General features: G+C 36.2%; 1 protein-coding gene across 1 annotated transcript in view; it reads right to left on the reverse strand.

Annotated features, from left to right (window-relative positions):
• Positions 1 to 4,865: 4,865 nt before the first annotated feature.
• GRB14 (growth factor receptor bound protein 14) overlaps positions 4,866 to 15,282 on the reverse strand; it is a 63,894-nt gene continuing 53,477 nt past the window's right edge. Inside the window, 5 exon segments of the mRNA XM_057423831.1 lie at positions 4,866 to 5,827; positions 9,756 to 9,849; positions 13,563 to 13,650; positions 13,742 to 13,799; positions 13,913 to 14,029. Of these exon segments, the coding sequence (XP_057279814.1) occupies positions 5,681 to 5,827; positions 9,756 to 9,849; positions 13,563 to 13,650; positions 13,742 to 13,799; positions 13,913 to 14,029 (504 nt within the window). The 3' untranslated portion in view covers positions 4,866 to 5,680.

Genomic DNA, 15,282 nt, shown 5'->3' on the forward strand with positions numbered 1-15,282 from the left:
GGAGGTAGAAAGCAAAAAGCCAGGCCCCCGGGCTGCTTCTCTGTTCTAGCTACTCCCTTATTGGGTAATAAAGTCACTTACTTTCTTTCCCCCAGGGGAAGGAGGACAGCCCATCCCTTCCAAAGCCAGCCCTCCAGGTTCAACAGCACCAGGAGGCTCCCGCTCACCCTCGGCTCCGGAGGATCCCACTTGCCCCCACCCCCAAACCTGCCTAATTGCTACCTCGGGCCCTTCTCACCACCCACCTCACATGCAGGGACAGCATCGGGAACAGCCCCTCTTAGGGACCTGTGCCTGGCATTTACCGCACTGCCCGGCTGTTCCCTGGTGGCATTACTGGTGGCATTAATGTACCTGAGCATCTCCTACGGAAACCCAGGGGTTACTCTCACACCGAAAATCCAGCATATGCTTAAATGTTTGTTGAAACCGCATCTTCATATAGTTTAGTTTCTTACCGTATGGTTTCGGGGAATTGTCCGTCGTATCAGCGTTAATCGCATAAAGTTCTGTTTTGAAAATATGACTCACTAGTTGATAGTTTTCCCAAATTGCTTCAAAGATTAATAAAATAATCAACTTAGCAGAGGGGGAAAAAACCCACAGACTGTTCCTGTAAAGAAATCACTTTATTGCCCATACATGTGAATGAGCTGTTTTAATACCCAGGTTCACTGCCTCCTCTGCATTTAATCTCTTCCCTTTTATGTCCTACTCTGATTTTTTTTAAAAGACTTTCAGGCTTTTTTAAAATTAATTATACAAATCATTAGTATTAAAAAGGTAATATAATGGTTTCAAGAACAAGCTTCACAGACTATCTGCATATTTAATCATCTCTGCTAATAAATTTTTAATCACTCATTGAGTTCAGGTTCTTGTCTTGAAGCTTAACTTGATAACAAACCTAGCAACTGGTAGAACTAATTGGTACAGAGTAAGTGAATAATTTATAAGAGGAAAAAGCGCTGGGTGTTCTGGAGGTGTGCAGAGACCACAAGTCACAGACATTTTTCTGAGAGGAAGCAGGAAAACAGCAGCTGATTACAGGAATTTTGCGATACACTGCTGACATCCAGAGGCCAACAGTCAATACTGTTCACATATGGGAACCAGGCTGTAAAGCATGCTGCAAAGCCAGATTCATTAAGTTTTAAATATTCATGCATTTCATTAAATTTAACGTTAATTGCACTACCATACACATTGATTATGCATAGACCATAAGTGTTTAACCTCTGAAAGCTTGCAAGTATATTCGAGCAATGGCGTATGTTCCATCTTCGATGATTTCAGTGAAAGCTTCAGCTACAAAGTTGAAATTAGAAATGGAATGCATTACAGTGCTGAGGAATAGTAGTCTGAAATATCAGACCAGTGATAATTATTTTGTTAACCAAACAGAAAGGCTGACATAAGCTGTAAGTTGCTTTGTATTTTTATAAACTGAAGTAATATAGATAACAAAAATTCCGTATAAGAGTCCTTACAGACAAATGCTAGACTGATTTGCAAGATGCATTTATTAAATAGGTTTAAACAGTTAAAACTAATTGGTGGCTGAGTGGCTTCTATTTAGATGAAGATGAGTAGCTTTTACACAATGTAACAACAAAAAAAGAAGAGGCCATTCTCCTGAAATAAGCTGATTTGTGTCTTAAAATGAGACACCCCAAACCCACTTACACTACAGAATAGTTGTACCCCCAAGGAAGCACAAAACGCTGTAATTCTTAAACCAGGATGTAACAGACAACATTTGACAGAAATTCAATTATCCTTGAAAGATCCCACTTGTAGTTAGTTACATACGTAATCCTCTTTTATTTAACAGGTTAAAGCTCTCCTTCAAAATATTTAGTTTGATGAACTGAAGACCTGCTACATTTCAAAAAATTCATTAAGTGACTTAATAAGATTGTTAGGTAAAAACACACAGAAGTTTAAAAATGTCATCTAATGCTGCCCATGAACCTTAATTCCAGCCCTGTATGTATATGCATTATGAAACACCAGTGAATTAACTTTTAATCTCCTTTGAGCCAAGAAGATTTTAAGATTGGAAACTAAGGCACAAAAGGGCATGCCAACAAATACAATGCTGAGCTGAGGTTCAGAGCAATCCCTGAACTAGCTCACATCTTTAGAGCTTACTCCTGCAGGGCTAATTACCCCAGATAGAAAGCTGGGCTTGTACTGTTACACTGCTTCTGGCACCTCTGCATGGCAAGCTCAGTTCTCTCTTCCTGGCGCTACACAGATACACTCAAAGACGTATGAAATTTTAAACCTGAAGAAAGTATGCTGTGTTTTTAACGTACCATGTTTCAAACCTAGGTGCTTTGACACTTAAACATCAAGAAGTTTAAGACTGTAAATTCTAACCTGCCCAAAGTAAAGATAAAAACAAATTACCTCCCTATGTACTAAAAAACCCTCTACAAACACAACCAAATGAAATTGTGGTTGTTTTTTTTTTTTGGTTGGTTGGTTGATTTCAGGGTTGGTTTTTTTTTTGGTAGGGTTTTGTTTGTTTTTTTATTGTTGGGTTGGGTTCTTTTCCTGGTTTTGTTTTCTTTTGTGTGTGTGTGTGTGTTTTTTGTTGTTGTTGTTGTTTTCGTTTTTTTGGTTGGGTTTTTTTTTAAATCCTTAAATTCTCTATGAGGTAAATATAAAATTTTCCACAATTTTTAGAGAAGCAAACTATTGCAGGTTCACAGACTGGCTTTCCCAAAATAGCTCTGCTTTCTCCTTGAGCTGCTAACAACTGATTAGCCAATTATTTTTGTAACAGTGGGCACTTCAGAGTAGTATTCCTAATCAGAAGCCTCAGTTAACACACAGAAATTCTGTTTCAAACAGTATTGCCTACACCCTCAAAGAACTTTACACTCAGACATATCCTGGGTGGGGTCATAAAAAATCTTGCCATTTTTCTGACAAGAAAACACTGGTTGCTAGCAAGGATCTTGCAAGTCATACATCAACCACCTGTACCATTTAGCATGTTTTAAAGTAGCCTGGGATATCAGAGGGTTTTGTTTGTGTGTGTGTGTGTGTTTGTTGGTGGTTTTGTTTGTTTGTTTGTTTTTACATGTTAAGACTACCTCCCTTCATGGTTCTTCCTTCAGTAATATTTAAACAAGGAGGTAGCCTGTTAAGGCATTTAAACACCAAACTAGATTTAGTTACTTTTACTGGTTTGGTCTTCATGAGGTGGTCACAACCAACCATGCAGTTCAGGAAAAGTATGCACAATTGTAAAAGAAGATTTTCTACTCCCAGCAAAATTTCAGTTTAGATTTTAATAGAGAGCTGTCAAAATGTGGGAGACAACACTTTACAGAGTAAGAATGTTTTGAGTACTTGCCAGTTTAAAATGTCTAAACTCCATGCTCATTAAGGAGTACTCTGTTTTACTTGGGGTTTCCCTTTTGTGTTTTTTTGTGGGGTTTCTTGTGTGTGTGTTGTCTTGGGGGAGGGGGGCTGTTGGTTGGTTCTTTTTTGGTGGGATTTTTTGTTCTGGTGGGATTTTTTCACTTTTTAAAAAAGTTTAAAATAAGCAGGCAAAGATTTTTGATGTCGCTCCACCACGTAATCCCCACATTCTCTTTTTTTTTAATGATAGGTCCAGAGACCCTCACTCACTAAGCAGTTAAGCTTCTCTACCAAGCATGCTAGCAAACACATAAATAGAAATAAAAATTATGGCAAAGCTTTCACATGTCCAAGTAGAAATGCACTATTGTAGACAATTCATTTTGTCAGATGATCAAAAAAACAGGGATGCAGAGGAGAATGTTTCTTCTTATTCTGTACCTGTCTCTGAAATAATAGTAGGCCTGAGAAGTAATCACATTATTAAACTAAATCTGAAGAGGTTTTAATTAAAAGTATATTTTCGTCATTCAAATTGTAATTACATTCAAGGTTTAAGTGTTGAATTTATTAGACTGTGAAGAGTTTTACAAGGCATTCCTAATGTAATGAGCTTAGGCACTGCATATGCTGCATCTTTGGTACACGTTATGAAGAGCTGCTTTTTTAATGAGCTTTAAAAAACACATTTGCATACCAGAGGAAAAGGTCAGTGATGTGTGGATCAAGTCAGTAAATTAAGTATCACAGTATTATGTTATTATGATTGCCTTCCACAGACACACAATAACAAAACCATAGTTACCATACTATTCTAATGCTTCCATATACATAACCTTGTCAGCTAATGCACACTGTTACTCTGCACCTCTGGTCCATCTTACTCCGTCCCTCGCACAGGCCTCTTTCACCTTCCCTCCTCATGAGCTCCAACAGCAGAACAGCTGGGTTATCTGACAGTCAGAGAATCGAATCAAGCACAGGCAGGAGGGGCTGCATTCAGTGTGATGGTCCATCTCCAAGCACTACTTTGCACTCCAGCCTTTACCCCAAGTAAAGATATCCAGGGCTATATCCTGAACCCTCATAGCAAGATCAAACCTATTGGGCAGCAAAGCATTATGACAGGGATGCCTCTTTCAATCCAAATCCCGCTCCACTCAAGTCTTTGTTCAAGGATGCAGCAGCATCACCTCTCTTTCAAAACACAGATGCCAAAAGTATTTCTAACACTATGATCCAAAATTCAACTTGCTCTACCAAAACATTTCCCTTTAGCTCAAATGTTACATGTTTGGTAATCTCTAAAGACTGGTTGACTGGTAGCTATATTGAAATTATTACTCTGTGATAAATAATAAAACAAGCTAGAAACTGACTGCAAACACACTCTCACCAGGTTTTCAGCAAAGAGTAAAGTTCACTAGATTTACCTTTATTTGTAAGTATTGTAAATATTGTAAATTCATAAATATTTGAATGGTACCTTTAAGGGCAATTAAGTTCATTCCCTCCCCGACTCTGCAACAATCCACAGAACAGATCTCTCTCCCTCTATGTTAGAGACTGTAGGTATATACTAAACCATGTTATACACTACATGATACTTTCTGCATGTTTATATGTATCACAGCCAAGCAAGTGACACTTCAGCTTTGTATAACGATGTAGATTTAGTCATTAGATTAGAGAAAAAAAAGTCCTTTACAATATTACAATAGTAATAGCACAACTCAATACAACTGATCAGCTAGAAGTGGTTTTAATGATTTTTCACTTTTTGGATATGATAATCCTCAAAGTAGCATTCAAAAATATAGTGCAAAATATTTATTCATTTTATTTACAAATAAAATGTGCAGTTCAGCTTCTTATCCTCACCACAGTAAATATATATTTTTTATGTGATGTACAGAAACTGAGAGGCATTCAGAGACAAAAAGTTAATTTTAAACCTAAGAACAAAGATCCTCCCTTCAGTTATATTTTTGTAGAAGTTACACAATATCATTTTAAATTGTTTTCAGTTGAAAAAGAAAACCCAAAAGAAATCCAAGACAACACTAAAGAATTACATACAAAAGAGGGTTGGTTTTTTTTTAAACCATAAAATTAAGTTTGTTGTGACAATCACAAAGCAAAGTTCTTATCTATATATATATATATTTTTTTTTTTTTGCAGCTTAAACATAGACTCTTTACAATGTAATGCTTTTTTCCCTTCTTACAATACAAACTGCCTCTAAGGGGAAAAAAAATCCAGTATCTTCCTTTCCCTTTGATGAAACAACAGGTACTTTGGTTAAAGAGCAATTCGTGCACAATAGTGTTTTAACTTGCAAGGCAGTACTCCTTTATTAAGTTGGTAGAATTCCACTAGCTGGATGAGATCAGTAAATCTGGTATGACCATCATCAAGGGTATAGTATAGCTTCCCATCATCTTCCAACTGTAAAAATGGAAAAAAATAAAAATAAAATAAAATTGTCCTTTGCTATGGTATTTCTTCATGCTTGACATACTTGAGAAGCCTTCTTTGTAGACCAGGATATTTTAATCTCATGACTACTGAGAGAAGGAAAAATACAGTGATCATTCACAGCAAGATCAAAAATGCACAACAGAAAGATAAAGCATTCTTCAACTTTGCCTTTAATATAGGTATGTGCCTAAAAGGAAAGAACGGTTAAATAAATATAAACAATATTCTTTCTGTATTAACAATACTTCTTTATGCCTTTGCTTTGGAATGATAACTGGAGTTCATATGAACACTGAGTTTTTACAGAATGACAAGAAACAGCCAAGTTTAACTAACTACTACATTTTATATAATTTATTTTATAAGGTGCACACTACTTCATTTGTCTACAAGATGATACGTGTTACCAAAGAAACTGCCCATTGCAAAAATAACATGCTTGATGTAGTAATATATTCTTTGTTATAGGAGAAAGAACAGATGCAGCTCCAAATGCATGTATTAGCATAGATACAGGAAAGAAAGAAGAAACTGAGAAACATAGCTTGAAATGTTACCTTTGACTTTCAGATGCTTAAAAATTTACAATCAGTATTTCCCTGTTCTAGGTTACTGAACATTAGCTCTTGGTCAGTTTGTATTGCACTGCTGACTTATTTCCTCTACTGCTGATACATCTAGTATCAAGAAGCTTCAGTGCAACAGTAACTAACTAGTACTAATGTAAATAGAGGATAAAAATCTCTACTTAAACTATTTTAAAAAAGAAAAGGGAAAAAAGAGACTTTACAAGATTTGGACAGTAGTGAACAGAAGATCCTGAAGCAGGGCTAGTGTAGAGCAGTAGACGGTATGTGAGGCAAAGATGCAACTATCCTACTGGAGTACAGAGGGAAGGAGAAGATATAATTAGCTCTCTTACCTGTAATTAAGATTTCTCATCTGAAGCAGCTGTTGAATTGCTTACAGCTTACAGCTATTCTACCCCTTTCTACCATGTCTGGAAGTAGTTTGCAAATTCTTTATTCTCAGACTTGGTCAGTTGAGGTCAAACACTGCTAGTTAAGGAATTACCAATGCGTGCATGTGTAAATTCCTGTGCTCCAGCTAATAACCTGAAAATGGATTATCATCCATTGGACTTTCTTCTGCATGCAGTTTTCCTGCCAACACACTGAAGACAAGGAAGAGTTGACAATTCAGAAGCCTGTCAAACAGGATTTAATTTTCAGCTTGTTTATCCCCCCTCCAAAGTAATCCCAAAGCTTGAACTGAATACCAGATTGCTAATTCTAAAGCAATCAGTATTTTGCAAAGGAAAAATTCATATCAAAGTTATGCTGTTCAGGAACCTAACATTTTCTGCAAGTTAAGAAGGGTATTATGGAAAAACATTTAGTGGAAAAAGACAGTCCCAGAAATGCATATCCATTCTTCTTTCACATGGACTACAGAACAAGTAATTTCTACATTGAAATTAACTTGTATCAGCTCAGAGTAGTAAGGCTGAAAAATACATTTAAGATATTGAGTTCTCCAGTTTTCACAGTATGGGATCCTAAATGTATCCCAAAGGATTTCTTTTCAATTTTTTACAACCAGTTCCCTGCCACCCACCTGCAAAACCTGTTGCACATGTTACCAAAGTTAACATGATGCACTTGTGCAGGAAGGAGACATTTTTAAATGCAGTATTTTTAAATGAAGCAACCTAAAATGTAAGAGAAAAATAATTCATTTAGAAACTGAATTATTTTTAACTTGCAAAAAGACCTTCTAAATGCCATTTATTTATTTATATTTAGTAGGAAAATTATTTTCGCTTCCCAATGACTGGAAAAAGGCAAGAGTTTAGAATAACAGTACAATCTGAAGTTCAAAAAGATAACCTTGATCTTCAACTAATAAGCTACCAACTTATTGCAGTAACACAAAATGTCTTGTTTCTTACAAAAACAATAACTTCATTTAGAAGATCAACAGCACCCCTCCCCTCAAAAAAATGCATTTCTGAACTCCTTGAAGAGTATTGATCTAGCAAAAAGTGAACATGCGATAAGTCTGGGCATTGAGAATGGCATGACGGTACTGAATGCAACGGCAAATTAGATGACAGAAAGGAACTGAAATATGTCTATGTTTGGTGAACTAACAGGACCCATATTTACATTCTCTCTCCAGATTAAGTTGTTCTCATTAGAGATATTTATTTTTACCCCTGGTAACTAGCATAGGAGAAATCACTTTACTTTAAAAATAACAAAAAAAGGTCCTTCAAGTAAGACAGGTTTTTCACCGAAGTGGAACAGGTCATCTAGACTATCAGCATGGAAAATTTGACCGAAGTCTGTATGTCAAAACAAGGAATTCCTGGCTTCTCCAAAGACCCTACAACAGGAAAGCAAGGTTTTAGCATGCATGTGTATGATCAATTCCTCAAATGTACTGCTTACATCTGAAGAACATAAGAATTGACTGGGTAATTTTTCTGAAGAGAAGAGGAGAATTATCCAGCTCAGGGAAAACTGAAGATAACTGCAGCTTCTGGCTACCTCTGCTCTCACAGAAGAGAGGTTCTCTTTCCTGATAGGGAAAGAAAAAGTGGTCTCTTAAAATTGAGAGTTAAATGACATCCCAATGCAGTAGAATCATACAGTATTTGTATGGAGTTCAGAAGGCTTTCTAAGCAACACAACACTTATCCCCCACAGTCAGTAGCACAGAGATCTTACACTTGGGATTTTAATCACAGAGCATACACTGATGTTCACAAGGAATCCAGGACACTTTTGGATGAAGGTATCCTCCATTGTTTATTCCTAAACACAACAAAAATCCTGGGCAATTCTTGTAACTAACATTGTTTCACTCCTTTCCTCCCCTGAAATAGTGCTTCAGCTTTATTCTACAGGAACTTTTTTAGGGGAGAATATCAGCTACAAGCCCTAGGTATGGCATATGGAAATTTGGTGAATGATTATAGTGGATCACCAGATCAGAAACAAAACAAAAGCCACTACACTCATTTTTACTGAGAAACAGCAAAGTATCACAGAAACTTTAGGAGGAAGGAACGTGGAGGCTAGAATATTATGTGGTCTGGAAGAAAGCTTTTTGTGAAGAGAGAAGAAAAAGCTATAGGTCTGCTCAGTTATGGGGCTAAAACATGTAACATTGAAGTGTTTTTCGTCTCAACAGGAGCATCCTGTACAAAAACCAGCATAAACCACCTCAGAAAAGAGTGGAAGAGATGGGGAAAGCTGGCCATTCCAGTAGGATAACTGGATGAAATCTTCAAGGAAAACTGATGGAAATATGATTTCAATTTAGGAAATTTCAGCTTACATCTGAGAAGCTGGGCTAAATAAGGATATCAATTTTTTGCTAAAATTGTCCCTTTGAAGAAGACTTGGCCATGAATATACCACAATAACACAAATGAAGAAGAGAGGTCAGAAAAAAATGTTTGAAAAATATTGACAGAAACTATCCCGAACAGACGAGTCAGATACACAAACACACACACGTCATAGGCAGGACACCTAAACAGATGACTAAAACCAAATTGTGCACATATCTAAAATTGAACAGGCAATATGACCTTTATTAATACAAGATTTTCTGCCATCAGGGTTGCTTCTGTTACAGGTCGAATGGATTCGTTTATTTCTTTAAGACACATTTTAGGATTTCACAGTACTAGTCTAACTTTGTAACATCAAAGCTCACAAATATTCAGCTCTACTCAAGAATACTAATTATTTTTAGTGACAGAGGTATTAGGCTTACATCTTCTGCATAACAGCAAATGAAAAAAAAATCCATCAATATTTTATCACCACTATTCAATTGTTTTGGTTTACAACTGTATATATAAACTGAAATATTTACTTACAGGTACAATCTGAAAATGCTTTATTTTTAATCCATGACTCAGTGACAATACAAATGTTTTGGGGTTACTTTGGCTATCACGTACCAGGAATACCCTAAAAGAGATTGAAAACGTTCACAGTAAGGGCACTCTGGAAATCCTTTTGGAAACATCCAGTTAGAACTGTTGTAATTCATTATAGTAAGTATTAGTGAAAAGCAAAAATAACATTAACTATGTACATCATGCTTTTAATCAGTGTTTCTTTGCAAATGTGTCACTGGAAATACTTAAATTCTTCTTCACCTTGTCTTATCTGAAAAATATGCGTTCTCAGAATGAATGACACTGTAGGCGTTAGTTTTTACACTGCACAGAATTACAATGTATCTCTTCAGACAGAAAAGCACCCTCAAAGTTTGTGCTTTGAACAAAATTTTTATCTGGGCTCTGACCCAAACATTGTGTGACTGTGTTACCTAAATGACAAACGTTATAGGGAAAATTCAAAAGGTGGCTTAACAGGAAGTTTACAGAAAGGGTAATGCGAGACTTGTAGAATGACTTTCACGTCTGGCCAATATTCATAAGTGCGCACCCACGTCTGCACATCAGCACAATTCCCACTGAGACACAGGTACACTTCGCTTACTTTATGGCATCATTATTCAAATCACAACGCTCCCAATGGTTAACAGTTGTCACTGCAAGTAGTTCACTGAAAATGTATTCCAACCAGGTTATAGAAAGACATAATTTTGCCATAATCCTGGTATAGGCTAAGGATGATTACCAATAAGAAACAGCTTTCACTGAATCACTGGGTTTTGAATATCAGCTGAGAACAGTTTGGAGGACAGAGGGAAGTAACTGATTCACAGCTTTGTAGTGGACAAAGTCCAAACTGTATTGTGCAGGCCTGGAACAGCTATGGCTAACAAATGTACCAAATAAGGGAAATAGAGGGACAGCCATTGGAAAGCTTATTGCTCTTTCAGGTCACAAAAGAAACAGGTAAGATGGACTTGCATGTATCAATCATGTAGGGACTAGAGGCCACTTACTTTTGCCCAACCAGGTACCAGGAATGAGAGCATAACTGCTATATGAAAAAAAATGATTTCAGGAGAAGAAAGCAGAAAAGGCTTACAGTGGATTTTCACTAACAGCATGGATGCAAACTATTAATTTCATCCTCAAAACTTTAAGAGTCCTATTTTTACAAGGTAAGAAAATACCTGGAATTAAGAATTTTGGATTCCATAATCATTATAACTTCCATCAAAATCCCCACCCATTCTAATTCGGAGCTCTGACACTAATTTAGTTATATCAAAGAGGGATAACTGCCAACTCAGCATGCGGTAAGAGCACACAGCAAATATGATAGGTAAGACTTCTCAGTAGACTCAGGCTCTCTTAACAAGCTCTCTCTCACCACCTAGTGGCCTTTCACCCTCTTCAGGACATAAAAATGTTCAGAGCACACTTACACAGATCGTTCGAATAAACTTGAATGCTTTCTATGTTTGTCATTAAGGACCGGCATTTTATTTTTGTTCAGAAAAATGACAATAAGAATGTGGCACTTCGCAGATATCCCAAATGGAGTTGCCAAATGTCAGTTCCGGGATCCACATTAAACAGTACACAAAGTAATCACATTGGGTAGGAAAGGAAATTCAGGTTGATCAGGACTTATGTTCTCATTCATCATTTCTTTTAAAGTTAATTTTCTTACTTTTTTCCTTTTTTAACAGCAAAGACAAGCAACATTTGTTCTCCTTCACATAAAAAGATCTTTACTCTTTTCTAAGCTTATCACAATAGACCTACTTTAGTTGTCAAAAAATAACTTTATTACGAAGAACGGATTGTAGTTCACAGAATCTTAGAAATGTTAGTTGGAAGGAAGCTTTTCAGACATGCTGGATGACTCCAAAAAACTACTCCTTCACAAACTTACAAGGAATTCTCTGAATGACCAGTTGCATTTTGTCATGGGGCTTTTGGTAATGCTATTATCCCATTCATCAATCAGATGCCAATCAGTTTGCAATCCTGTCAATCATTTATCACTGAAATGTCTTCAAATGCCCTTTAGGGGGTGAAGTATGAAATCTATAAAATTGCTACATAAACTTTGTTAAGAAATTTGGCTTTACACTGGAACAGTAGATCCAAAAACTTTATTCCTTCATAGCACACCTTAAGGCTGTTGCTGTCCCTGCTATTAGGTTATTCAAATACTGATACTACTGTATATCCTTTTTATAATAGTCCCTTTGTCTTCTACAAGCCATTAGGAACAGACTATTTGTTGGTACACATGGTATTAAAGAGGTCCTATGACATCTGTCATATATGCAGGATATCTCCCTGCATGAGATCACCTTAAAAGGCTCAACATGGATTATTTTCTCTGCCCCACCCTCTGCCCCCAGAAACTAAATATTATTTTCATTAAAAACGTTTGTATTTCTGGTGATAATTAATTCTTTCAGCTTGTCAAGAAGCACAGCATTTGTCACATGCTGTAACGTATTCATGACTTCATTGTAACTCCTGAATATGTATCTGACAGCATGAGTGCTCGTAGTACCATGATCTCATCAGTTCTAGACATTCCATACAAGAGTATCATCCTCACCAAAACCATGCACACCTATTAATAGATCCAAGAACATAACATAAAGAACATTGTACTAAACTAATGTTAGCAAGGTATTTGCATGTTCATCTTGAACACCATTGCTTTTTGCTCACCAAATCTACTGGGTTTCATTTAACAGTGTGTTTGTGTGTACCCACTGAAATACACTGGAAGATTCATCAGCCCTGGAATTATACACTGCTCGGAAATACATGTTTGAGTCACCTCCATGTCCTGTCCCTCTCATTTAACAAATACAAAATGAATGCAGAGTACAGAAACAGCTTCAGGATCATTAGACAGACTTTAAAATAGGAACCCTTACATGGAAAAAGAAGGAAAAATAAAAATGGGGAAGTCCAATTAGCCATCCTTACTGAGTAGGACTCTCTTTCCATTGCCTTTTATCCTAGAGCCTTTTCTGCAGATGTAGAAAACAGTATTACCATGTACTTAATCTAAAACTGAAGGAATTTAACCAGTAATCTGATGTTATAGGCACCTAACTGGAAAGAGACTCAGAGAAACTTAGAGTTTTATGCAATTACTCATTGAAAAAAGGAGGCCCAAATTTACATTTAATACAGGAGTAAGGATAAAACATAAAAATGAAAAATAGGAGGATTTGAACACAAAATATTTATTTATTTTATAATTTAAAAAAAATTAATATTTAAATGAGAGAAAAAAAGTCTTATCCTAACATTTATTATTTACCTTTAGGGTATAATATGATTTTTTTAGTCATTTTATGAGGAAAAGCATAAGTTTTTCAATGGCTGTCCCTGCACAGTTCATCTCAGAATAATGATTTCAGGCTTTTTTTTTTCATTCTTTCACCACTAATAAGAGATACAAAAGACATTGGTGCCAAAGTTGACAGCTCCCAGAGAATATTGTGCAAATACAGAGCTCAAGTGCCTGGCTCTGAGTGGACATAAGTAATCGGTCAGTGACAGAATCAAAGTGTTAGATCACTATTTTATTGCTTCCAGAAGATATAAAACAGAAACCAACTTATCCCCAGATAGCCCTATATAAAATAATTTTTACTTCTATCAGGTAAGTGCAAACTCTTTTTTTTTCCATTTCCCTCCCCCAGTAAGAAGTACATTAAAATAGCAGCTTTTGACTAGAAATGTGTCTCAGAAAAGTTATGTAAAGAATTAACTTACCCATCTACAAGTCCATGCTGCAAAATAAGTCTCTGAGCTTCTTCTCTAGATATTTTATGATGAAACCACGACTGAGATCGGTGTATAGCTGTAAAAACAAAGATCTTTAAAAAATTTTTTGCCTTTATTGAAAGAACCAGCTATTGCATTTCTCTGGCAATTGATTAACTCACACATACCCATGTTAGACATGGCAATAGGACTACCATGTGAGTTGAGTCGTAGACAGCCTCTCCTCTGTATGAGAGAGAAGTAAAAACATGATTTCAAAGTTTTTTTGTTAGAAAAACAATCAAACAAACAAAAACAACCCAGAAAATACTATTCTGATAAAACAAAGGTGTTGATACCCGCCACACTAATCCTTCTTCGACTGCAACTGAAAGGGCTTCTGTTGGATTTTCTATAATTCTGCTTCTGTGTCCTGAGAAATCCATTGCTACCAAAGAATTTTCTGAAATGCTTCTCTGCAACAAAGAAAACTAGATTTAGTTTGTTCCTTTTTTAAAACATCCATCATTTAGAAGTCAGCTTCTGAAAAAACATTATGTTTTGTAAGTGGTGTTTCAAGTCTGCAGCATTTTCCATCAGAGCCAAACTCATTCAACCCGAGGGAGCATTTGCAATTCCAGCGCTGCTGCAAACTGCTATTTTACAGTCTGGCAGGAGAGATCATCTTTTTGCCTTACTGCAATGGATGATAAGTGCATCAATTTACCCGAAACTCTGTTTATATATTTAACTATAACAAGCCCTTTGTATGTCAAAACAGGTCAGAAAACTGTTATTAAGTTGTCCAAGTAACAAAAAAAAAGGAGAAAATACAAAATTCTTATACATAACCATCAAATTAACAAAGATTTGGAATATTTCATTATAAATTTCATAAACATATATTTTAATATAAATTTTCACTCAAACTTTACTGGATTTTACAGACTTAACTGCAGGATCTGCTATACTTTTTCTCCTAGTGAAGATCAAGTTTGTAGCAATAGAATAAAAACACTGAAGTTTGACAAAACAGTCTTAAAACTCATCAAAATATTTCTCAGAAACCAAGGTTTACAAAATCAAGTTTAATACAGATTGTAATGGCTCGAAAGTTGGCAGGCACTGGAATATCAAAAGATTAAAAGAACATCCTAGCATTGTGTAAATTAAAGTAAAATCTGGAGCACAAGAGGCCCAGATTTCTGTAGGGCTAGCAAAACTCCCCAGTCCAAAAAAAAACAGCTCTGTTTTGCTCCTGTTTGGTTACAAGCATGAATGTAACTAGAAATTACAGTTCACTGTAATTCTTGACACCATAATCTAAGGTCTGCCCGAGCAACTGTAACCTGAAGAAAACTTTGCAAAAGTCAAAACCACAGGTGAAATAAGAGAAAACATTTGTCTCTAGGAGAGTGGAGGGAACTCCTTGTAGCTGACATGATTGTGAGTTATTGAGGAATGTGAAACATGGAAGTGGCTCCCCTGTGAAGTATGCTCCTTAGCTTGTGCACTTAATTCCCAAGTTTATCCAATTTGCTGTTTAATCCATGAATTATGCACAAGTAGAAAAACAGTGCCATTCTGTCTGTGTTACAAGCTATGTGAGTTAGAAAGCACGCAGTAGTGTAAGAGAAGAGAGAATCAGTAATGGCTCTCAGATTCATTATAAAAGCAGCAGCTAGCTATTGTAACAGCTTCACATAACAGGAAATGAAGACATGGTCCA

This window comes from Pezoporus wallicus, unplaced genomic scaffold (assembly GCF_028554395.1).
Source record: "Pezoporus wallicus isolate ANWC-B61680 ecotype Strahan unplaced genomic scaffold, APGP_CSIRO_Pwel_v1 contig_1181, whole genome shotgun sequence".
NCBI lineage: Eukaryota > Metazoa > Chordata > Aves > Psittaciformes > Psittacidae > Pezoporus > Pezoporus wallicus.